This window comes from the organism of the source record quoted next, unplaced genomic scaffold (genome assembly GCF_019419815.1).
Source record: "Pyrus x bretschneideri cultivar Hongxiangsu unplaced genomic scaffold, Pyrus_bretschneideri_v1 Contig93, whole genome shotgun sequence".
Classification (NCBI taxonomy): domain Eukaryota; kingdom Viridiplantae; phylum Streptophyta; class Magnoliopsida; order Rosales; family Rosaceae; genus Pyrus; species Pyrus x bretschneideri.
In genome coordinates, this window is record NW_025999835.1 from 511,029 (window position 1) to 536,724 (window position 25,696).

At 40.0% G+C, this 25,696-nt stretch overlaps 2 protein-coding genes and 1 pseudogene across 2 annotated transcripts; all 3 read right to left on the reverse strand.

Moving 5' to 3' along the window:
- Positions 1–2,291: 2,291 nt before the first annotated feature.
- LOC125473697 (probable galacturonosyltransferase-like 9) lies at positions 2,292–3,487 on the reverse strand. The gene has a single exon (XM_048576897.1). It carries the CDS (start codon positions 3,485–3,487, stop codon positions 2,489–2,491), a length of 999 nt encoding a protein of 332 aa, XP_048432854.1. The 3' UTR covers positions 2,292–2,488.
- A 75-nt stretch (positions 3,488–3,562) lies between these two features.
- Positions 3,563–4,483, reverse strand: LOC125473698 (protein PSK SIMULATOR 1-like). Its single transcript, XM_048576898.1, has 2 exons — positions 3,797–4,483; positions 3,563–3,616 (listed from the first exon to the last, which is right to left on the reverse strand). The coding sequence occupies exons 1-2, from the start codon at positions 4,292–4,294 to the stop codon at positions 3,563–3,565; spliced, it is 552 nt and encodes a 183-aa protein (XP_048432855.1). The 5' UTR covers positions 4,295–4,483.
- A 14,575-nt stretch (positions 4,484–19,058) lies between these two features.
- Positions 19,059–21,976, reverse strand: LOC103965558 (annotated as a pseudogene).
- Positions 21,977–25,696: the final 3,720 nt, after the last annotated feature.

The window sequence follows — 25,696 nt, forward strand, 5'->3', positions numbered from 1 at the left end:
TCGATTTCTGAACGGGCGCCTCTTTTGACAAAGCTGCACGCGTTTTCTGAAAAGCAGAGAAAGCGTCGCCGAACTTTGCGCTTGTCAGCTAAAGATGTGTAGCTGCCATGATGACCTCCACGTGATCTTTTGACAAAGTGGCACCCGTGCTCTGAAAAGCCGAGAAAGCGTCGCCAACCTCCACGTGATCTTTTGACAAAGTGGCACCCGTGCTCTGAAAAGCCGAGAAAGCGTCGCCTAACTTACGCTGGAAAATCCAGCTTTTGAGATTTGCAGAGCGATGTCTCTTCACTTTTGAATAAGCGGCCCTTCGATTTCTGAACAAGCGCCTCTTCCTTTTTATAGAGGTATTGATCACCTCTAACATGCACACTTTGAAGGTTGCTCATTCCTGAAAATCATCTCCGGCCTTTTGAGTTTTAACTCCATCCACCCATCTCTTTTAACACCTTTGAAAAAAATGGCTAACCCATCGAACCTTAGCTTAGAATTGAGTCTCAGCAGTGATCCGGTTGCGCCGCGTCAAGGTAATGTATGGTGCCCGTCTTTCTTATCTCCTAACGGTCCTCTTACAGGTGAAGACTCAGTGATGCAGGATGCAACAACAGCTACAATAGTAGCTAGGAATTTCCTCACACCAAAAGATAGTAGGCTGCTTTCAGGACGGTCCGATGAGTTGGCCGTTCAAGAGTCCCTTGCTTTTAGTGTTCAGTGTGCGGGCTTTGTGTCCAACATGGGCCAACGCCTGCTTGCTCGGTCCCGTCAGGTGGAATCATTGATGGCAGAGAAGATCTTAAGCAGGAGATTAAACAGTTTAAGTACGAGAATAGAAGTTTGCATGTGCTTGCAAATAACTATTCGTCGGGCATGAAGAGGAAGCTTGATGAGATGCAAGAATCTCAAGGTCGCATTCAAAGTGACCGTCAAAGGCTTGCGTCTTTCTTCCAGAGGCACATTTTTCCGGCGTCATCAAGCGTTCCACCAAGTATTGGGGCCTCGAATGATCTATCTTCGTTGCTTCCCGCTCCTGGAGTTTGGCCAAGTAGTGGGGCTTCACGTGAACAACCTTTGTGAAAGCTCCATCTTTCTCTTTCTTTGTTAGATACATTTCTTTTTTTTTTTTTTTTTTTTTTTTTTTTCGCACTTGTAATTTCTCGAAAATCAATGAACATGCTTCGTTTTATTTAGTGTATTGTGCTAAATACAGAGAAAACATGTACATCACCAAGATTTTGTTTTTTTTTTTTCCCGGTGGCACTGATCCACCATTCACTTATATATATATATATATATATATATATATATATATATTTCAGATGGTGCCAGAAGCACCACCATTATTATTATTTTTTTTCTATATATTTTTTCTTTTTGCACATGGTTCCAGAAGCACCATCATTGTTTTTATTATATATATATATATATATTTTTTTTTTTTTTTCTTTTTAATTTTTTTATTATTCTTTTGAAAGATGCTTCCCGGCATCATCATTTTTTTTTTCTTTATATGGCCATCTGCAAGGCTGAGTTCGTGGGTGAAAACCCAGGCGAGTCCGAGAGAAGACGGAGGAAATCTTTGGGTGTGAGTTGACAAACTTTGATTTTGTCAATCACATTCAAAGGCAGCAGCGGAGGCAAGCAGACGGATGAGATCTTTGGGTGTGAGTTGACAAACTTTGATTTTGTTGATCACATTCAAAGGCAGCAGCCATGGCGGAGGTGCAAAAGCAGCCAGAGGCAGAGCGTAAGGCGTCGAGTTTGAAAACTGGCTAGTCGTTTGACGGCGGTCAATGAAGCTCTTCGTTGATTTTGATCATGGTGGCCAGAGTGACGAGCTTGAGGTTTGTTGGCAGCGTGAGGAGACAGAGGAAGAAGCTCCGCCATCACCATTGAGCACAGGCAAGGAGCACAGCCACTGAGCACAGGTAGCAGTGAGTTCCCATATGTCGCCCCTTAGCGAAACACACCAGTTTCCAATGGATTTTAGTCCAGCGCAGGTAACCAGGCAACCGTCTAATTTGATTGACTGCAACGTTGGAAGCTTTTCCAAACTATCAGCAAGAGCAAGAGTCACAGGAGAGACAATACGAGTTGCTCTAAACATCCTTCACTACAGCTCGCTAGGGCGGACAACCCAACATGACTAATGTTCTGACAGCTAGATATCTCAAGTTTCTTAAGCGACTTGCACCTATGTTTGAAGGTAGAAAGGCCGTCATCGTCGATGTTGAGCTTGAAGTGGAGGAGTTACATGGATGGGGAGGAAGGAGTGCCTTGCCGTGTTCCCGGTGTTTGATCAAGTTATCCCTCAATGTCCTCCCCAATGGATCAACTTGCTTGCAGCACTGTTCTCCATATCTTGAGTCATGATGGCTGGATAAAGCAACATCTGGGTCCAATATATCTCTACTGTCGATGACTATATTGTGAAGCAAACAACATACCAAGATAATGCTTGGAAGTTTTTGTTTTTTTTTTTTTTTTTTTGTCAGGTCTCCACATAACCTTGCTGAGGATTCTCCAAAAAGGCCAATAACTTGTCAAAGTTTCTTTTGCTGTGCAACAGAATGCCTCCTCGTGCATATATCTCTAACAACTTACTTGGCGAAACAAATGCTTGACATGAGATTGAAAGTTGTTGATGAATAAACTCCATAATTGTTGATGGTGATAACCCCTTCTCAAGATTGTCTATGATGATCATATGCGGCACCCAGAGGTGGTCCAGCGGGCACAGGTTCTTGGTTTTAAGTCTGACCCACGGCTTGCCCTTGCCGCTCCAATGGAGGAGACTGACCGGACCAGGGTGCAAAGACCGGCAGCTGCCTCTGACATTGTCGCCGCCGAGGCCGTGTTGGTTCCACCGGTGGTCTATGGCCTCCACGTTGCCAGCGAAGACGAGCAGGAACGGCGGCAGAGAACCCAGCTCGTAAATCCTTCTTTTCCTCTGTAATTCCATCCAGTTCTCGATCCTCTTTCGGTAATTTCCTTCCCTCCACCTCACCAGGTCCATCACCATCACACCGGTGTTGAAATAGCAGGGGTTTCTTGACGAGAAAACCCGGGAGAGAATCGGGTCGGACCAGAACCCGTCGATGAAGTACTTGGTAAAGTTGGCGTGGCAATACTCCGGTGCTTCGATGACACGCGACCCGGTGAGCGACATGTTCCAGAGCTTGTGAATGTCGTCGACCACAACCACGTCGGAGTCCAAGTAAATGACCCGGTCCACGCACTGGCCCAAAATGTCGCCCAGGTAATTTCTCGCGTAGTTGAGCGGGTTCTCGAGCGCCTGCCGAATCGACGACGAGATGAGATTAATAACGGTGTCCTCCTGGAACATGTAAACCTTGATATTGAGGGAGGGGAAGGAGTAGCAGAAATGGTGGGTGGAGGCCACCTTGCTCCGGGTGTGCGCACCATGTGTAGCAGGTGGATTCTGCTTTAGTTCTCGGAGCTGTGCTCTTAATGGATCCAACCTTGACATACTTGCTCATGAACTTGTATTCCCAATCCTGCAAGGCCTCGAGCTCGAATGGACCAAGACCCGAGATATCACCAGTCAGATCTTTGTCTTCAAAAGACATTTTAGCAAGAGCTCGGCTAGCATCTTTGCCTGTGAACAGAGCATACGGCCCACCAGGTCCATAAAACATCCTGCTTTTGCCAAACGAGCTTCTGCTCAAAAGCCCTTTTGCTCTCCTCGTGCTGATTGTGCTGAAATTTCTTGGTGGCCTGCTCCAACTCATTCAAAACCTCCATTTCGCTGTACAAATTGGAAGTAGCATTGACATACCTCTCCATTTTTTTTTTTCACCATACCCTCCATGTCTTTTACCAAAAACCCCAACTCCTTCACATCAATGACCCTATTAACGAGGTCGGCATAGACATGCTCGAACCCCTGCAGAGCCGGCTCGACGCACCGCTTCCCGAGCCTCCCCACAACGGCGGCGACCCGGTTTAGCTCCTCCAGCTTCTCCATCATGGCGAGCTCGAGAAGATAGGCCTCGTTGGCGGAGACCAGGTTGAGCACTCCCTCGGACTTCAAGATCTCGTTTTTGAGCTTCGAGATCTCGGAGTCGGTGAGAGACTTGTGGAGATGGACGGTCTTGGACATGACATTGGCGACCTCGAAGGAGAGAATGCCAACGGTCTGCTTCTGGGTTTTGGCGTCGGCGGCGGGTTGAGATTTGGGAACTACTGATTTTTTCGAAGGTTGAAAAGGAAGAGCGTGCTTCAGATTGGAGCTTACCTGGTTACCCATCTTCAAAATCCAAGGCTCTGCAACCATTGCTGCGAAGATCCGGATCTCAAAGTAACTGGGTCGGGCCAAAACGCCGGCGGAAACCCGATTTCATGCTCGAAATCTCGGTACCCTTTTAAGCTGGCCTGCTATGGCGGTGAATGGAAGGTGAGATTTTGCCGGCGAAAGCAAGAACAGAAGAAGGAAAGCAGAGAGGGGTTGGAGTGTTCTGGGCGACGGCCGTGAAGCAAATTGGGATCCTGTGGAGGTCACGGGCGTTGCCCCGGAGCGTGAAGGATGTGCGCGTGGCCCTCTCCATGCTCAGGAACTTTTTGCACACAAGGGAGAGCGAGTTCCTGGTCCGGGTGTCGGAAACTAAGGTGATGACGGTGGAGAGTATGGGCTCCGGCAGGTCATTGATGGTGGTTGTTGTTGGGAATTCGAATGTCGGCGAAGGATTGGATCTGGAGATCTGAGAGGGACTCTGTGATTTTTGGTTTAGGGAAGGAGAGGAGGTTGATTTGAGTGATGGGTGTCTTGGAGCCGAGTAATGATGGGCTTTGAGAGCTGGGCCCGGATTTGTAGCTGGGCTCGCTGACTTTGGAAAGAGGAGTAGAAAGTTTTGGAGCCGGCCTCCTTTTTTATTTTTTATTTTTTATATTTTATTTATTTATTTTTTATTTTTTTTTATTTTATTTTTTTTTTGATAGAGAATATATATTTTTTCTAATACATAGTAACATATGTATTTTCTTTTCTTTTCTTTTGTAATAAAATTGACTTTCTTTAATGAAACATTTATTTATTTATTTTGATGTGACTGTACTTGAAGTTTTGAATTTTCAAGTTGCCTACGTACTCTCCCAAAGAAGAGATCAAGTCATAACGTAGTTCAAATGGGTGATGGTTTTGATGATGATTTTGATGATGATTTTGCCGTACACAGTTTATGCTCTTGCGGGCCAGGAGCGTTTGGTGCCGTTTGCAGTTTCAGCTCGTGCAGGCAAGGAGCGTTTGTTGTCGCCTTTTATGCTCGTGCGGACAAGGAGCTTTGGCTATCGCCTTTTAGGCTCGTGCGAACGAGGAGCTTTTTTTTTTGAATTTGTCAAACGATCTTAGAGAGGCATTCCTTGCAATCTTTATAGCAAGGAGTCTTGACCGAGTGATTGAAGAAGTCTTTGGGGAAGAAATCGCGCATCGTGATGGCAACAGACGATCTTTGTGTCATAACTTCGTCATCCTCCACACTTTCATGTGGCTTTGAAGGTTGACGGTAGCTGCTTTGCCCCCTTTCCGATTGGTGAACTTGTGGAGGAGACCTATGTTTCTTGTGCATTTTCTTTGGAGTGACATAAGTCCATCCTTCAACTTCACTTGACTTGACTGACATGGTTTTGGAGCATGCCCCCAGCGGTTGAGGTGAAGATTTCGAGTTCAAAGAGCCAGAAGTGACGGTGGTATAGTTTGACTTCACCACATCATTAAGATCTAGCTCGATGATCCCTTTCTGAGCCAACTTCATGATGAGATCTTTTAGCACAAAGCACTTTTCCGTCGGATGACTAATGAAGCGGTGGAATTTACAGTACCTTGGACTGTCAGTATGGTTCATATCTTCTGGCCGTTTGCACTCAGGTAGGTCGATCACCTTTTTGTCAAGCAAGTCTTTCAACATGGCAACCACGTCAGAGTCGGGGAATGGATAAGTCTTCTCCTCAAGCTCCTTCAAAGTGCGTCTACGTATCTCTTGATCACAAAAAGCTTCGGTTTGAATCGCCTTGCTTCGTGTAGGGATTTTGACTGGAGTTGTGTTGACCGTCATTGCTTCCTTGGTGGGTTTCCATGTAGCCTTATCCACCTTTGGCCCCAAAACTTTGTCATTCTTGTAGTCAGCGATCTGTTCTTTCTTCCCATGACGGGTGATGCTTAACTCCATATCATGGGCGCGGGTGGCTAACTCCTCAAATGTTCGTGGTTTGATGCCTTGAAGGATGTAGTGTAGTCCCCACTGCATGCCTTGAACGCACGTCTCAATGGCAGAGGTTTCAGAAAGCCGATCTTTGCAATCCAGACTTAAGGAGCGCCATCTATTTATGTAGTTGACGATAGGTTCATCTCTCCACTGTTTCGTACTGGTCAGCTCTAGCATGCTTACAGTACGACGAGTGCTGTAGAAACGGTTGAGGAATTCCCTTTCTAGCTGGTCCCAACTGTTGATAGACTCAGGTTCGAGGTCAGTGTACCAGTCAAAAGCGTTACTTTTCAGCGAACGCACGAACTGTTTGACGAGGTAGTCTCCTTCTGTCCCAGCATTGTTGCAAGTTTCAATGAAATGGGCGACATGTTGTTTCGGGTTGCCTTTTCCATCGAACTGCATGAATTTTGGGGGCTGATAACCCCTTGGCATCTTCAAAGCATCAATCTTCTTGGAGTAAGGCTTTGAGTATAGTACGGAGTCATGCGAGCTTTCTTCGTACTGTGTCTTGATAGTGCTTGCGATCATCTCATGTAGCTCCTGGATAGAGAGAGATCCCATGGATGTCGTTGCTTGGTCTAGCTTCTGCTTCTCTTCGACTTTCTCCGCTGGTGGCTCCTCTTCTTCGTCGCCTTCTTTCTTTAATAGGCCAACAATTGGGTCGACTTTCACGTCGGGCAGCGCATCTAGTTGGTTGACAAGTGCGGCAATCTGCAAGTCCTTCTCTTCCACAGTTCGTGTGAGCTTTGCGATTGCTTCATTCATCTGAGCTAGCTGCTCCTCGATTGAAGTTGCTCCCGTGGTCATGACTTGCATGGTTGTACTGCCACTTGAATCAGCATCGGAGAGTAGGGACTCTGAGTATTTCTTTGGGCTCTCCCCTTTTGATGCCCTTAGCGAGGCTAGGGTGATCACAGGCTCGTACCTCAGGTGCTCTTGTTCATTTGACAGAGTTAATGCAGGGGCGGAAGCCGCGGCAAAAAGATCTCTTGCCTTACTACGGGTTATGATGACCGAAATATTACCACTTGCGGCGATGATGTTCTTGTTCTTTGCTTTGATTGCAGGAACAGCTTGATCCTTTCTTGATGCCATTTGAGTTTTTTGATGATTTGAGGATAGAGATGAGAGGTAGAGATAGTCCCACTGGGCGTGCCAAATTTGTAAACATGAATAATTCCTGAAACAAGCGACAAGAATACGTGTACAAAATATAGTTTTTGTATTAAAGATTTTGGGGTTACAATCTCTTTGTAATTTGGTCCTCTGATTCTATCTTCGTAGGGTGTGGGTTTGTGGATGAGTTGTTGATCCAAAGGGCCGTCGGGGCTTGATCTAAGGATGAACAGTTGATGAATGGATCTTCAAGGGGCGTTGGGCTTGATCTTGAAGAATGGGTGTATGAGTTTGTTGGGGTTGTTGATCCAAAGGGCCGTTGGGGCTTGATCTTAGGATGAACGGATGATGAATGATGAACACTTTCTTCAAGGGGCCGTCGGGGCTTGATCTTGAGTTGGTGGGAGTTCTTCAAGGGCCGTTGGGGCTTGATCTTGAAGGTTGATGGATGAGCGGATCTTCAAGGGCTTTTGGGCTTAATCTTGAAGAACGATTGGATGTGTGGATTTGTTGAGGTTGTTGATCCAAAGGGCCGTTGGGGCTTGATCTTAGGATGAACGGATGATGAATGATGAACACTTTCTTCAAGGGGCCGTCGGGGCTTGATCTTGAGTTGGTAGGAGTTCTTCAAGGACCGTTGGGGCTTGATCTTGAAGGTTGATGGATGATGAACGATGAACACTTTCTTCAAGGGGCCGTCGGGGCTTGATCTTGAGTTGGTGGAAGTTCTTCAAGGGCCGTTGGGGCTTGATCTTGAAGGTTGATGGATGATGAACACTTTCTTCAAGGGGCCGTCGGGGCTTGATCTTGAGTTGGTGGGAGTTCTTCAAGGGCGTTGGGGCTTGATCTTGAAGGTTGATTTGACGAAGAACGCAGAGTGATTTCTTGATCCTTCTGGATTTGCTTGAGAGCTTTAGAGTTTCAAGGCTTCTTTCTTTCTTCCTTCCTTCTTTTCTTCTTTTCCTTCTTCCTTCCCCCAAAATGAATGCCTTGGCTTCCTATTTATAGAATTCCAAAACTTGATTTTTGGATTTAAATAATCAGATGAAATAAATCATTTCTGCCAGGTATTGACACGTGTCCTATTTGATGACTTTTCCAGTTTATTTCGATTTTTCGTTGAGTCACACGCTACATGTAAAATTTATGTGATACGTGAGCATTGAAATTTTAATTATTGGTCAACATTCATTACACCGAAATTTTGATGTCTACAATGACATGTCTTGAAATATATATCTTTCCAAGAGTAAGTTCAAAGCATATATATCCCTTATAGGTGGAGGCATATCCCAAAAAGAGACATTTTGCAGACTTAGGTTGTAATTTGTTGCTGTTATAAGGTTGTAAAAGTGGAAAACAAGCACAACCAAAAACCCTTAAGTGCTGGATTTCAGGAATAGCAGAATATAAAAGTTCAAAAGGTGACTGATTTTGAAGAATGGAAGATGGCATTCGATTGATCAAGTAGATGGCAGTTTGGCATGCAAAAGACCAAAACTTAGAAGGTAAATGTGCATTTTGTAACAAAGTAAGAGCTGTTTGAACTACATGTTTGTGTTTTCTTTCAGCCAAGCCATTCTGTTCAGGTGTATAGGGAATGATTTATGATGAGAAATGCCATGTTGAGCAAGAAAGGACTGCATAGGTTTACAAATATATTCACCCCCCCCATCACTTTGTAATATCTTAACTCTTGCTGAGAATTGAGTAAAGATAAAATGGTAGAATTTAACAAACACTGAACACAGATCAGATTTATTTATTAAGGGAAATAGCCAGCAGAATCTGGTACACTCATCAACAAAGAGGACATAATACTTGAACCCATCCACAGATACACTAGGTGCAGGTCCCCACAGATCACTATGAACAATTTCGAATGGTATTACAGATTTTGTAGAGGTATGAGAGAAAGGAAGTTTACTAAATTTCCCTTCTAAACAACTTTGACAAACAGTAGGTGACACATTTGTTTTAACAGCAACTTTTGACTTTCGAATGATAAGAGAAACTATGGGATTAGAAGGGTGACCTAGTCTGCAATGCCATAAGGTTGAATTCACAGTATGTCCAAGAAGAGCAACAGGTGGATGAACTTGTAGATGAGATGATGAACCTGATGGTAAATGAGGAAAAGAAGGAATTGGATACAGTCCATTGTTGCAGTGTCCTTTATACAAGACTCTCCCTGTGGTTTTGTCCTGAATCCAAAAACAATAAGCATCAAATATTAGCCAACAATTGTTGTCAAGACATGTTTTATGAACTGACAACAAATTATGAGACAATTTTTGAATGTAAAGAACAGAATTTAATCGGAGAGACTGCGATGATGGCTGAATAATAGAGTTCCCAATATGAGAGACTTGCAAACCTTCCCCATTTGCTATTTGAACAATCTCATTAGTTGGATATGGAGATGCTAGTGACAAATTACTGAGATCATTTGTCATGTGATTAGTAGCACCGGAATCTGTCAGCCAAACTTGTGGAGTTGCAGAATTGGATAGGACATGAACATTAGAAGTGGAGGCATGCATATAGGCAGGGGCATATGCACTAGAAGTGGCCATATGTGCAGAAGGTTGAAGATTTGGTGCACAAAAGACACCATATTCATCATAGTAGACATGTTTGGAGAGACCACAGGCATCATAGGAGACATATATGGAGTCTGCATATAACCAGGAAACATAGCTTGCATAGTAGTCATTTGTGAAGGTTGAGATCGATTCTTATTCCTATAAAAACAGGTTTTGGCAGTATGATTACTACGATCACAGATTTGACATTTCTCAGAAGTCTCAGATGTGTCAATGGTTCTATACACACATGTAGCAGCACTGTGTCCATGTTGAGAACATAGTTGACATACAACATTATGAAGCTGAAAAGGATTACCAAGAATTCCAGGAGTAAAATCATGAACCACAGGTTTTGAATTGAAATACCTTTGTCCCTGATTATTAAAATATTTCTGACCCTGAAAGTTCCCAGCTTTGCCTTTACCCTTGTACTTAGACTTGTGACCATTATTAAAGAACTGAGAGGAACCGGAGTTCCCATGATAACCATTTGAACCCTGTAATCCAGAATTAAAGACTCCCTGAGATTCAGAAAATGTGACCCCAGCATTAGAACCTTGATTCTTGGCAAACAATGCAGTAGAAAATTGTAAACTTTGACTGTTCTCAATAATTGCTTCTTCTGCAAGCAATTGAGCCCGGAATTCTTTAAGAGAAATCACATTCTCTCTACCACGAATTACACACCGAAATGTGTTATACTCCGCTGATAAACCATTCAAAGCCAAAATAACAATGTCTTCTGCAGCTGTAAGATAGTCCCTTGCCTCTTTAATTCTCTGAAGATACTGAGTCATAGAATCTGCCCCTTTCTTGATGGTCTGAAGATCAGACTTGAGTTGAAAAATCGAAGTCTTGCTAACCGTGGAAAACCGTTCTTGAAGACGAACCCACAAATCTCTAGCACTGATACTCCCAATCGCACAAGAAATAGCAACAGACGATAGCGTTGCAGTGATAAGCTGCATAAGAGCCCTATCATGCATCTTCCATACTTTGTAATCATCCGTCTCAATCCTTGAACCAACACCACCAGATAAAGCTTCAGAATCACTCGAGTATTGAGGTGGACAGCAAGTCGATCCATCAATAAAACCCATTATCCCATATCCTTCAAGCATCAACTGCATTTGAAAATGCCATTGAAGATAGTTAGAATCATCCAACTTAACCGACACATAGGATGATACAGAGGAAATCAACCCAGTAATCGGAGACTGCAAGATTTGTAGTTGAGAAGCTGTAACCATTATGAAGAATTGTCTTTGAAGAATAAAAACAAACACTTGGTAGGCAAGAAAAACCCAACCAAGTCAGAGACCGTAAGAGTGAAGAGAGATGCCCAGAAAACACAAAGAAGCCACGCAGAGATAAGAGACGACTCGGAAGCACAATAAACCAGAAACGAAGAAGCTGTCTAAGCAATTCGGGCAATTGATACCATGTTAACCATAGCACAGTTATCTCTACTAATGTATCAAAAGATTAGAATACTCAGAAGGAAGAAGAAGATCTTAAGAGAGAAAAGAAATAGAGAGAGAGAGAGAGATAAAATCTTTCTGTATATTTTTCTTATTATATTTCTGATTGCTACATACTCTTTATATCCTTTTACAAGAGTTAGTTACATTTGTCCTGACCTATACAACTTGGACTAACTAACTAACTAATTCTTGTATTCTATCCTTTCAGCTTTTTACACATGTCACAATCCTGATGGCTTGATTATGTATACTCTAACAACATATAGCATAGAACGTGTAGTGCAGGGACATACCTATTAAGATGATTTTGACCTACGATTTGCTATTCTTTGCGGGAATAGCATCCCCAATCCCCAACAGTATTCACACAAACTTGGTTCCTGCTACACGTCCTGTTGAGCACACGTTCATTGATCTCTGGATTAATGCGTATGGAAAAAATTAGAAATTATTCCGTAATGCATTGAAACTGTTGTATTAGAGTTTTACCTTGACATGCATTGAGAAGAAAAGGATTTCCTTCGTAGCCCCCTCCGCAAGTACATTCAAGCCTTAAGGATTCATTATATATGGAAACAGTGTCATTGTAGGATTGGCAATAAGGCTGGGGTGTGTCAGAACTCATTGTCGTCACATGTACTTCCAATAACGGTTCTAAACACATCAGCGGTGGAATGAAACAAGTTCCATTCCAACACCACAGGAATATTGTCCCTTTCGCTGATGGCAGAAATGTTTGTTGAATTGTTGGCATACCACTGAAACCATTTGCGGTCTACCAAGAATGCGGAATTGCATGAACTCCGTCTTTGATTATCATCAGGCTGGAAACTGGTATTGAAGGCGGAGAGAAATCAAGGGATGGTAGTTTGGCAGCAGTCCACCCCATTGCATACATTATGCTTGGTACCGTTACTCTTATTGATCGAAATGTTACAATCGGACTTACATCTGTTAGAAACTTAATTAGACTAAACTATCATTTAGTGAAGAATGAAACATTTTTGGTAACAACACAGTCTGATGTAAGTTGCAGACGTGGAAAAACTGCTTCCTATAAGCAAGGATATGTGGATAACATGCAGCAAATGATAACTGCTTATTCATTACTCGGTGAAAACTGCCGGCAACTGTAGGTAACTGATTTCCACGATAGATGGAAATTAGATGAAGCCTGTGTCTATATAATCCAATTCCCTACTTGTGAAGAGTTGTTTTGAGATTCGAGGGTTCTATCACCTCTAGAACATAAGTTCTTAAACAAGTAGAAGAATTGCATTTGTCAACCAAAAACATGGCTGCATCAGGTATCATGTTAACCTCTGTTAGTAATCTAGGAAACTTGTTAATATTATATACTCCTAGTTTTCCAACAACATCCACTTGAAATAGAGTAGCCGTTTGAGTTTGAGGTGATGTTGGCCGTAACATCACAACCTACCGCAGTGAACATGTTATCAATGGAATACGCAAAAAGGCTTCCCTCCAAGTTGGCCGTCTGGCGGTTGATTGGCTTCTTGTTGCAATTTGAGAAGGCGATCGGGTTTGTGACCTTGAATGTGTTTCTGTCCTCAACAGAAATTTCCAGCACCTCCTACTTGGTACGGCTCAAGATAGGTTTTGGATTTCCAGCACCTCCTACCTGGTATGTTAAATTTTGAACAAGTCACATTAACACGAGGAAATTAGCGTGGAAATTGAATGGTAATGTTGATTTTTCTCTTCTTTTCTCAATTTTTTTTTTGTTTTTTTTTTATATTTTTGTTGTTGCATTTAGTACTTGACGATTGAAAAATTAGGTGACTTGACGGTGAAAGACTGAAGCATGCTAATTTATAAATATATTATATATGTATAAGTCAAAATTCAAATTGCAAAATATCAGTCAAAGAATAAGAAAATTCATCAAAAAAGATTGGAGGAAGCATCAATCAATCTAATAAACTATTATCTGAAAATTTGATATTTTCAGCCTCTAAAAATTTAGAACAAAATATACTATATTCCTTGACGAACTAGGTAAACTTTACTCAACGAAATACTATGTTCCTTGGTCAAACTTAAAAATTTTGTTATTCCATAATTTTAAAATTTATTTTCAAATGGTTAAATGATCATCGAATATGAACATCAGGTATATTCAACATGTGTTTTAAACCTCAATTAGCATCCTTGCAAAAAAAAAAAAAAAAAAAAAAATCACCAAAAGTTGATATAGCTGTTAAATCGTGATGGACAATTATGTACGTTCTGGCCGATACCCAAGAGTGACGAAAGCCATTTATTAAGTGCAAATGCTGAAAACAAACGGTAGATAAGACTTATAAATATAAAAGAATAATGAATATGCAATTAAGGAACGTTTTCAGAGCACACATCTAATCTAGAACACTAAAAGAAATAATATAAAATTGAATGAATAAAAGAATGGATCCTACACCAAGAGGACTCGAAGATGCCAATGTGGAAGTGCTTGGACGCTGAGATTGTATGTCTCGATTCTAAGTCCTGAAGGCGGTGCAAAACAAACATGAGTGGACTAAGTTGATATATATATATATATATATAATAAAACCGTTATCAACGTACTAACCCCCAAGTTTTATGAAAACACATATATCATGATAAACATAGGTTTTCCGAAACCCAGCATGCTGTGCAATGTCTAAAATCATAACTTGTATATATAATAATCACTAGTGAATGTCCAATAACCCCCAGGCCCCATGCTGGCTCCCCGTCTCTGAGCAGACAATCAGAGGAAAATACACTCCAAGCCCCATGCCGGCTCCCCATCCTTGTGCTAAATAGCTAGAGGAAACACACTTCAGGCCCTATGCCAACACCAAAATCGTCTTCCGGAACGGACTGGATCTATCCCTACGTCCCGTAGCGGAAAGGACCACTAGGTAAGTACAAAACCAGTGAACATACATATATTGAAAAGCAACTTCATAGTATAAAGTCATCAATCATCTATACTATAAAGAGGTGTTCTAAACATGTTCTAAATATCATATCGTTATCCATCGAATATTCTATAAGAACACAGGTTATAGGAAAAATAGTAATAATTCAAACTAGCCTCAGTAAGCATATTATCTCATAAAATGTTTCATAAAACATAGTCATCAAATCATGCTTTTCATGTATGTATTTCTACTATCAAAACATGTATTTTTAGAAGGGGTTCACTCACAGTAGTCACGCAACTAGTGAAGATGGAAACACCACAGTTAATTGCCCCTAAGCACATAAATGGTACATTTAGTCGAACTCTACTCGAATGATTGAATTTGGAAAAACCGACTTCAAAAACGGGTCCAGGACGTCGAAATTAGCCTAAGAGGGTGACGGACAAAAACCCGAAAAGTCAATGTTGACCTTTGACCGGTCAAAGTCAAAGTCAACAAATCAGGTCGGTCAACCGGATTTGGGCTTAGGGTTGGATCCGGGTTAGGCCCTAAGGGTTTAGGGTTAATGGGTTTAAAGGGAAATAGGTTTAGGGCTTGGGCTTGCTGCTGGGCTTGGTAAGACGGCCCAAAGGCTTGGGATAAAAGGTTAAAGGGACATGAGTTGGGCTGCCCTAAGGGATGGGTTACGTTGAATGGCCCAAAGGCCTATCTACAAGGGTTTTGGGGTTTAAACCAAATAAAAGGATAAGGGTTTAGGCTTTATTGGCAACGGGCCAAAGGCCCACGTTTTGCACGGCCCAAAGGGTTTGGTTCGAAGAGGCTTTGGGCTTGAAAGCCCGGCCTGAGTTCAAAACATGGGTCGCCGGACCCAAAAGCAAGGAGAAGGTCGGAATTTGGCCGGAAAACTGAACAAACTTTAAACCCTCATAACTTTGTCAATACTCAACGAAATTGGGTGAAACAAAAAGAAAAGTTGTAGTACTCAGTGAGATGAAGAGATTGATACCTTGCACGCCGGCCAAGCCGCCGTGGTTTCGCCGGAAATTTCCTCGAAAGGGGCGGTGCTTGCCGAAAAATTTGGAAAAGCTACTCCGAGCTATTTTCTGCGATTCACACGTATACAACACTTAAAACAACCTTCTATCTAACCCTAAAACACAATCTAGAAGCTTACCAACGTCGGAAAAACACGAAACACGTCGGAGAAGACGATGAACAGTGACACCATCATTGTTGGGGTTCCGTGAAGGTTTGCTTGAGTTTTCCTGAGGTTCCTACGTCCAGTGATGTTGGTTTGGGGTTGTTGTTGCTTGTGAGTGATGAAATCAAGAAGAGAGGGAGAGATTATAGAGGTAGTGCACGGGGAGGGAGAGGTCCAGGGCCAGGGGTGAGGGAAATGAGAGAGAAGAGAGAGATGAAAGAACTAAGAGAAGAGAGAGATGAAAGGCTCGGGGGACAAAAATCAGGGGGTGGACCCCTAGGGCACACCCAAAAACCATTTTAAAAATGAAAATACTTCCAAACTTTGTGAAAATACAAAAATACTTTTTTTATTCCGTAAATTCTAGAACAAATTGTTACATAGTATATATTAATTACATTGACATTTGGATTGTTCAAATTAATTTTGCTTCCTGAGACAATCCTTGAAGTAATTGAATATTTGAAAATGTCTTAAATCCTTGCCTGACAAAAAAATTTCAACTTTCCCCAACGAACCTAACCCTAAACTCTAAATGCTAAACCCTAAATCCTAAATAATAAAATAAACGTTTGCCCGACGAAATTCTCAAACTTCTGTCGAGCGACAGATCTTAACCCGACAAAATTATCGAATTTTCATCGGATGATTTAAATTTCTTTTTAAACATGAATATAAATGGTCATTGTGAACTCAAATAAAGTTGATTGAAGACTTTATTTAGTATATAATAATATTACAGCAGTGAACCTTTAATCGCTGTCTATATACTATTATGTTTCCCTATCATCTTCAATATCCCTTTCATTGCTTAAGTAATCGGTGCTATTGTCAATTCCGGTGAATTGGTGGTAGGAGCCCGAGGTCAATAGATAATGCATCTCTTTCAATTGGGGTGACACTCGACATCTCGAGAATGGTGATTCAATGATGTGGTTGCTCTGTACCCTGGGAAGGTTTTCTGGTGGTTGCTCTGTACTCCGGGAAGGTTTTCGGGTGGTTGTAGAAGAATCCTCTTGGTCGGTATCCTCATTGCCATCCTATTAGTGTAATATCTCATACTGCTCTTATGGAAGCATATGGAAAAGGACGGCGATATAACAATGCTGAAGCAATATTTAGAAGGATGCTGTCTTCTGGGCCTGAACCGTCTGCTGTGACACATCAAATAATACTAAAGATATTTTTTGAGGTAAACACCTTGTTTAGCCAAACTTGTGACTGTCCTAACAATTTCGATTAAATCTTAATTTTCAGTTTAGTGCTAACAACATTTTGATGATGCCGGCATCTTCAATATTTTCAATGTTGCCGCCCCTTGAGCATTATGCATGCTTTCGTTGGAGTCTTTCTACCTGCCTCATATAGTACCTTGAATTACAGGGATGTAAGTTCAAGGAAGCTGAAGAAATATTTCGGACTCTTTTAAATGAGGAAAAATCACCTTTAAAGCCAGACCAAAACATGTTCCACATGATGATTTATATGTATAAGAAGGCGGGGAGCTATGACAAAACTCGTAAGATGTTTGCAGTGATGTCTGAGGGAGGTGTTCCACAATCGACGATCACTTATAATAGCTGGATATCATTTAAAAATAATACAAGAAAGTCTCCAAGATGTATAACCAGGTAAATTTTTGTAAGGTACATGAATAATTACTTAATTAGCCATGTAGCTCGGTAAAGCATGCTAAACCTTCCTATTTGAGTATGCTTTCCAATTATAAAATAGGGTTGCAGCAATATTTTGCTGGTCTGTTTCGAAGAAAGAAAATAGTTTCCTTGGTCTGTTTTTTTCACTACTTTTTAAGCATCATTGGTTGATATATGATCCAAATAGAAGAATGTGCGGTCTTGCAGCAATAATTTCCTGGTCAATTTTGAAAAAAAAAAAAAAAAAAAAATGCTAGCTTGCCTAAATGAGAATATGCGTTTTGTTATCACCGAGGTTTAACAATGATTTTACATGGTTGCCAATCACAAATGAAAATTACTAAAATTGGCAAAGATTATTGATCAAGGAGACGTAAAAATCCTGTATTTTCCTCTTTCTCATGCATATCATTTTACATTGTTTTTCTTTTTTTTTTTTTCTTTTTCCAAAAGGATTATTGTGCTAACTAGTGGCAGTAAATGAATACTGAGCACCATGTGCACTTTATGGGATAGGCCTAATAAACAAAACTGGATAAGAAAAAGTTTCAACTCTGTAAAACATTTATGTCGTCTTCCTTTCTTGTCTAGCTCTATCACGAGCAGAATTCTACAAACCAGTCAATGTTGGATTGGATTCGATCGACATCCATCAGGTCGTTCCTCTCACTTCTCTCCCGTCACCAATGACCTTGACATGTGTTTGTCGAGCGAAATACCTAGGTCTTGTATGCAATTTATGGTTCCACTGTCTGATAGAGCATGAATTATTAGGTGGCATAATGTCAAGTATCGTATGTCAAAAACAGTGGTCCATTTACAGATAATTAAAGATATGCCTTCGTTGGAGGGTAGAAGTAGCCCTATCCCTAAAAATTTACTCTCTGATCTCGATAGTGACCCCTTTGTTTTTCTTTGTTTTTTATTCAGGCTTAACCCTTATCTTTGCTCTTATATGACGATGCTATCAGCATATGTGAATGCATCTGACATGGAGGGTGCTGAGAAATTCTTCATAAGAATAATACAAGATGCATTTAAACCCAATGTCGTCACTTATGGGACCTTAATCAAAGGGTATTCTACGACAAATAATATTGAGAAGATGATGGAGAAATATGAGGAAATGCTGGCATCTGGTATTAACCAAATCAAGCAGTCTTGACGACAATCATGGATGCGTATGGAAAGAACAGAGATTTCGGCAGTGCTGTTGTTTGGTACCAGGAAATGGAATCCTGTAGGCTTCCGCCTGATCAGAAAGCAAAAAAATACCCTTTTCTCTGGCAAAAACAGCAGAGGAACAGAAGGTGGCTAACCAGCTTCTAGGAAATTTGGATCAGAGTTAGCAATGAACAAGGAACTAGTAAGTCTTTGGTGCCTGTTGATGAGAATGATAGTGACGATGAGTATGACGAAGAGGATGATGAAAAGTATGATGATGAATTAGAGTGTTCTTCACAAGTCACTTCATCAAATGATGAGCGAAAACATGAACTGATTTATTTACACTCTGATAACGAGAAAAACCTCGAGGACTTACTTGCAGTTGCAGATTTGTAAAGTTGCGATATTCTATTTTGTGGTATAGTGGCTTGACGGTTAAGCCAAGAATATAAGTTAAGAGTTACTTTGTGGGAGTGGAATTACTTCACACCAGCTTAAGTGAGTATATTTTTCTGCTTGTGAACTATATTGGATCAGTATTCCGGCCACCCTTGATCGTCTTGCTCTTTTAGATGAGATGGAGGGAGAACAAAATCTAACCGTTTGATGTTGCAGCAGCCTAGTTAATGTGCATTTTTTTTCGGAATTCGCACTTGTGTGTAACCACAAGCACAATTTTGTGATTCGAGTTTTGCAGCTTCTACACTAAAATGTCTCGTAGAAATTTTTACTGCTCATTCTATCAAACAGTGACTTTTGCTTTCAGTCTGATCAGCTGTGTGCAGGGGAAGAAACAAAACAAACATCAAGGCTAATTCTGGTCAACCATGCGATATCAAAACAAAGGATTTCCTACATGAAGCGCAGGTGAAATGAAGTTCGGAAACCTTCATGGTCACCTCATATATCGGTCACCAAGTCTAATCTTTCCGCACTTGCAGATCTCTTCAATCGTTCAGCTGCTTTTTCAACCTACAAAAGCATGGCCATTGGTGAGAACTTAGTCAAATGCACTTCATATTTGCAATTAAGATTAGATTTTGAAATTTAAATTACCTCAGCAGTCCAGTTTGTTCTGGCAGTGAGAACAATTAGAGTTACTGTTTGTAGAAAAACTCCAATGACCAAACCCCACCAAATACCCTGAAATATACAAAAAATTTCATCATTTTTCATCACTCACAAAGAAAATCAATCACTTTACTAGCAAGTGTTAGGAGATATTCAACTTACTACTACTCCGATGCTGGTTTTGAAGCCTAGAACACATCCGATTGGAAGACCGATAATGTAGTAACATGTCAGGTTAACATACACCACAACAGCTTGCCATCCACTTCCGATCGCCACCCCTGAAATTCCACACAAGCTAAATTATAAATGGCGGCTAAATACTTTGCTTATAAGTTGTTCATCTACTGCATCTACATATCATGTATGAATACCTGAGAGTATAGGTTGAATGCCATTCAAGAAAACAGAGATGGCCAGCAATGGGGTTAAATTCGATACTGCAGTTATAACCTAGTTGTCGCTTGTAAAAAGCTTGCCTAGTGCGACTCGGAATATCAATATAATCGCAGTGAAGATTATGCTAATCAGTATGCTCGTCCCGTTCACTACAAACACCGAAAACTTGGCCACCTTCGCGTGGCCAGCACCGAGTTCATTACTGACTCGAACACTGGCTGCCGCGGTTAGCCCTAACACAAATTGCACGTCCCAGTTCAAGTAGTTCATGCTGGAATTGCATCACATAAAAAAATGTAAAATTAGATTAAAATGTCTGTTAAAAAACCTGATCAAAATTGACCAATAAAAGATCAAATAGAAAGAAAAAAAAATTATGGTGCTTCGGAGCATAAAATATCATTCTGAAATAAATTGATTTAGCAAAAGGCTTACCAAATAGAAATGGAGTCCTGATATCAGCACCAGCCCTTGGCTGTACCAAATCTCCAAACTACATCAATGCATGACAAAACCCAACGGTTATTTGTACGTAAAAATGAGTTTTATAAGTGAGACGTAAAGTACAAAAAAGGGGAAAAGAGTAATACATACAAATAAAACCGGAAACAAATTTTTAATCAAAAGAACTTGGGGACGCTAAAAAGACAATAAGTTGTCGCTCTCCGTTCTATTGTGACTAAAACTTTGCAACCGGTTGTATCTGCGTGTATTTCCTACAAATCTTACACTTACCAGAGCATGATAGCGGATGCAAGGGTCAACTTAAAGTAAGGCCAGATGCCCCTAAAGGCCTTCCCAGAGAAGCCAGTCCAAGTCTCCTTACACTTGGGGCTGACAAGAATGTAAATCCCATATACGATGACAAGAAGCCAGCATGAGAAACTCAGAGTGAGAGCCGCCCCCGTCAGCCCATAATCTCCACATAAACCACCACCCAACTGAGCAGAATGTGGACGAGGAAAACCCCCACCGACATATAGGCCAGAGAGATGACAATGTTTTGTGCTTGGAGAAACCTCTGCTGAGGGCAGTTTATGGCAAATGCATAGAGCTGTGGGACTATTCCTCTGGCAAATACTTGTTCCTGCGCTGCTATTTCCTCTTTTCGGCCAATGGCTAAGAGGATTGGACCTGACCACCAGTACAAAAATGTTAGGAGCACTGCTGCTCCCAAGTGCAGGATGATTGCTCTTTGGCATATGATTCCCATTGCTGGATATTGTTTGGCTCCATATGCTTGCCCACACACTGTTTGCACAGCACTTGCCATTCCCAACTTTGATTCCAAACCAAGAATTAAGAACACAAAAGTGTTAGTCCAACCATACAAGAAAAATATGGAGAGAAAATTGGGCTACGTGGCTTTTTAGCGTAACAAGTTTGGCACTCTCGGTTTAGATTCAGATACTCCAAACTGAACATTTTGTGTTTTTTTACATGTATAATGTGAGCGCTTGATGCTAACTGAAGCAGCGAAAAAAACAGACACTAAATGAAAACTGCTACTTGCACTTTAAAATAGACATTCAATGAATCTGGCACGAGTGCAGAATGATTATGTTAGAGTGCTAATAACCGTTGTCGTTAAGTATCAGAGTACATTAGCAGTTTGGGTACGTACCATAATACCATAAGCAAGACCCTGAATTCCAACACTGGCAATAGAGGCACCAGCAAGCTCCAAGGCACTCAAATGCCCACAAAACATGAGGGTGGTCAAGCTAAGCATGTAGTTGAATATGGAGACGATGATAGAAGAGCCGGATAAAATCCATAAGAGCCTTGATTCCCATGCCACCAGCCTAAGCCACCACCGAACTGCAACGGGCTTGTGCTCCAGGAACTCTTCAACGGCAGTGGACGAAAGGTCAGAAATCCGGGAATGTGAGTCGAGCCCGTTAAGTAGCGGTTGGTACTCTTCTGCCGTCCCCATGGTTATCTCAGCAGTCTGAGCCAACAAAATTTGATGGTTATGAAACTGTGTGAGATAGTGTGTATGTGCTTTACGTGGAAGGAGTGTGCATGATGTATTTATACGCTGTTACACCGTGTGGAAAAACAAGGAGGGAAAGAGGAGAAACTACGTTATATTTAACTACCATTCAAAATATTAGGTGTACAGGGGAAGTTTAGCTGCAACTACCTATATATTCTTGAAATTGACATAAAGTCAAATGTCTACATTCAAAGGCAGTGTTCAATTATATATGTATTAACCTTCATGCACGCGCTCACATGAGTGCAGAAAATATTTTTTGAATTATAACGTGTTATGCATTACTTACACGTTTTAAATGTATTTATATGCGAGAATTGCTTCCATAATTTTTTTTGTCAAAAAAGAAAGTCAAATATTTGAAATAAATAAATAATAGTAGACTATGCTAGAAGAAACCCCTCATAAACCAATCAAAGCAGCTAAATCCACATTAATAAAAGCGATCTTTCAATTTCTATCCCCATTCTATTGAATTTACATTAAGATTAGAAAAAAAATTATTTAATAAACAACTGATTGAATCACATTATTGATAGCCCATTGTGAGGTTAAGCCCACTTTCTCCCCCTTAGTGTAGATAACATCGTTTGTTCAAGAAGAAAAAAATGATCATTTGACAACTAATTGAGTCAAATTATTATGTGCATGCGAGAACTTTATTTATTTATTTATTTTATTTTTTATTTTATAACTGGCACTACATGTCTCTTAAGTGTTTGAAATAGAGAAATAATATTTAATAAACAACCGTGTGCAAAATGCATTTTTTGAATTACAGCGCATTACGCGCGACTTATATATTTTTAATATATTTATATGTGTGAATTGCTTCAATATTTTTTATTTCATTATTTTCTTTTTTTTTATCACCGGCGCTACACATATTTTAAGATGTTTTGAACACAACATTGATGGTTTTTCTTATTTTTTTATTATATTTTCCTTTCTCCTTCACATAAGCACCTCAACTTTCACTCATTCTTTCATTTTTTTTAATTCATTTATCTCTTCCTACTTATATTTATATTATATTTTATGATAGAAAATTACCAAAATACGCCTACATTATTTGATGCATTATTTTTTGCTGCGTTTGAATTTTTTTTGTGTTGGGGGCATTTTTGTCCAATATGTTTTGGTGAAGTTGTGACCCCAAATGGGGTCTGCTGGCTTTATATATAAAGATAAACTAAAATTGTTAGTGGCTGGTTAGGTACTTGGTATAAAAAATGACGTACAAGACACGAGTTCATTATCACGTTATGTTCTGTGCTAATGAAATAAAGATATATGAATAAACACTTTCATATGTTTTTATTTTATTAGCACAAAAAGCTACCGTGACGACAAACTCATGCTATATAAATTGCACCTGCACCATATGAGTCATTCTCTACCATTGTCATTAGGTTTTCTTTCAAAGGACCAGTGTCATTAAGTTAGTGAGGCACATTTCAGTTGATGGCGCCTCTTGTTATTTTTCAAAGATATCCTTTAAATCTTAAAGTGGTCTTTGGCCAATTTCCTATGATTTGGTTTTTAAAATTTGACATATTTCTTTCTACAATTGTATCGATGATTTAAATACCATACAAATCTGATAATTCATCCTGATCCGATCGGAATCCAATCTATTTACAGAATATATGTCTATTCAATTTGAATTGACATTCCAACTTCTAGAACAAGTTTACGAAGTTATTTTGATATTATATACGAAATAACCATGCTTGGATGCGAACAGACATAACTACACCTTAGAAAACGTGTGAGATTTGAACTCTCCAGGCGAAGTCGAGCTAGCGGTATAACCTAGATAGAGAGCGCTAGTCATGCTATTTGGCCCAGCTGAATGGTTGCCCATGTCAGAAGCTATAATCATTAGGTTCTATTTCATCCTCCCACTCGCTCGATATGCAATAAATTTTATTATAAATTTGCATTATACGTTAACATTCAATAGTCAGAGAATATTAAGTTTAAAAGAATATGTTTATCTGAAAGGTGGGGTGAGAGAGAATGTAAGTGTTTCACCTGAAACTGGAAGGAGTAGGGTGAATATATTTATACATTGTCACATTATGTAGGAAAAATAAGAAGGGAAAGAGGAGAAACTGTCTTTTAACTTTATGTCCTCCCTTCTCCTTAGTTGTGATACTACATTCCCATCCCACCATGTACTCGGATAGGCGGCCTCTGATAAAAAAATGGATTCCAAATTCGCTATCCTCCTTCACTTCCCCTTTCCCACCCGGCATACCTATGCAGGATCCCAATTGAGGTCAAGTGTTGGGTATTTACATACCTTTAGTCTCACCCTCTACCCATATGATACTTTGTTTGTATATATTTACAGGAGTTCGTGAAGTGGATTTAGATCTGGTAGACACCTTCTCAATCCGGAGTTTGGCTTTATCCAAGGATGTGATGGTGGTGACGATGTGGTCTTCGTTGTTGGAAATTAGAATTTTTTGCTTTTTGTTTTCTACTGCCTTGGGACCTAAGCTTATATGGGTCTTCCATTATATCCTGAGTTGTTACTCTTATTTTCTTGGACCTTTTATATTTTCGGTAGTTATTTACCCGGTCATTTTTTAATTTTGTACTAGTTTTTACCTTAATGAAAATTGACTTTCGGATTAAAAAAAAAGAAGGTATAGTTACCTACCATTCAAAATGTTAGGCACCCACTAGTTTGTACGTGTTATCTTAGCAAGAGAAGTGTAGCTACAACTAAACTACCTTTTTTTTTGGTCGACATTCCATTAAATACAAGCTTGAATTGATTGACACATCCGATGATATCAGTGTGTGTCAGGACAAGTGCCATTACGTTAGTAGGCCACATTTCAGGACTTTTTTTCTTTCTCTAGTTTGTTTTTTTCTAAATTTAAATTTCTATTTTGGGGAATTAGTTTAGTAGCCCTCTTACACAACCACCAACAAACATTTCAGGTCTTTTTTTCTTTCTTTAGTTTGTTTTTTCTAAATTTAAATTTCTATTTTGGAGAATTAGTTTAGTAGCCCTCTTACACAACCACCAACCAAAAATAGTTCTGTTACTGAAGTGTATGTACTAGATCCTTTTACCAACCACCAACCATAACAGGTTGAGTTAATTTAGCTGTTAATTTTAACGAGTAAAATAGCATGATTTGTCAAGAATTCGTTAAGATAGTAAATATGACACGACACGATCTGTTTATTAGGCCTAATTAATAGTATCTCAAACTAAATGCTCGTCACAATTTAACCAAGTTAAAAAATTTTAAAAATAATTTATTTACACATGACCACTTAGAAGAAATTTTTAAATACAGTAATCACACCGTCATATGTTTTTATTATAACTGTGGGATTATTGTAGAAAATCTCCTTGAATATAATAAAAATTAATATAGAGTCTTAGGAACCATTACTAAATTGAATGGGTCTTACAAATCCAACTAGTTTTTGGAAGGATCTCTATGTTCCTTTCTATTCCATTTGTAACTACTCTGCTGGAAAAAAATAAAAATGAAAAACATATGCCTAAGGGACATATAAACTTATAAGATAAGCTAATTTATCAGAGGAGATCATTCTGATCAATCAAAGAATTTGTTTAACAAAAACAGGTACAAAATAGACAGAACAGCCACAGAAAAATACAAAAGTATATACAAAAAAAGTTAAAAACAAGTACAAATTAAACATCTTAAAGTTTAAAAAATACAAAAAAAAAAAAATTTAAAAAATGCAAAAAGAAACATAATTAATAGATACAATTAAACAGAGGTGCGTGAGTTGCTAAAAAAATGTGTGTGAAAATCATTTTTCTTTTTAAATATTCTAAAAGCTAGGTTGGACCAGTGTGCTCAAAATAGATGGTGGTTCT

Excerpts from the sequence above, each read along its gene's own strand:
- LOC125473697 (XM_048576897.1), bottom strand. The coding sequence starts at position 3,487 with ATGTCAAGGTTGGATCCATTAAGAGCACAGCTCCGAGAACTAAAGCAG.
- LOC125473698 (XM_048576898.1), bottom strand. The coding sequence starts at position 4,294 with ATGGTTGCAGAGCCTTGGATTTTGAAGATGGGTAACCAGGTAAGCTCC. Across the intron at positions 3,617-3,796 it reads TGAAAAAAAAAAATGGAGAG|GCAAAGATGCTAGCCGAGCT; the intron begins GTATGTCAATGC and ends CTCTGTTCACAG.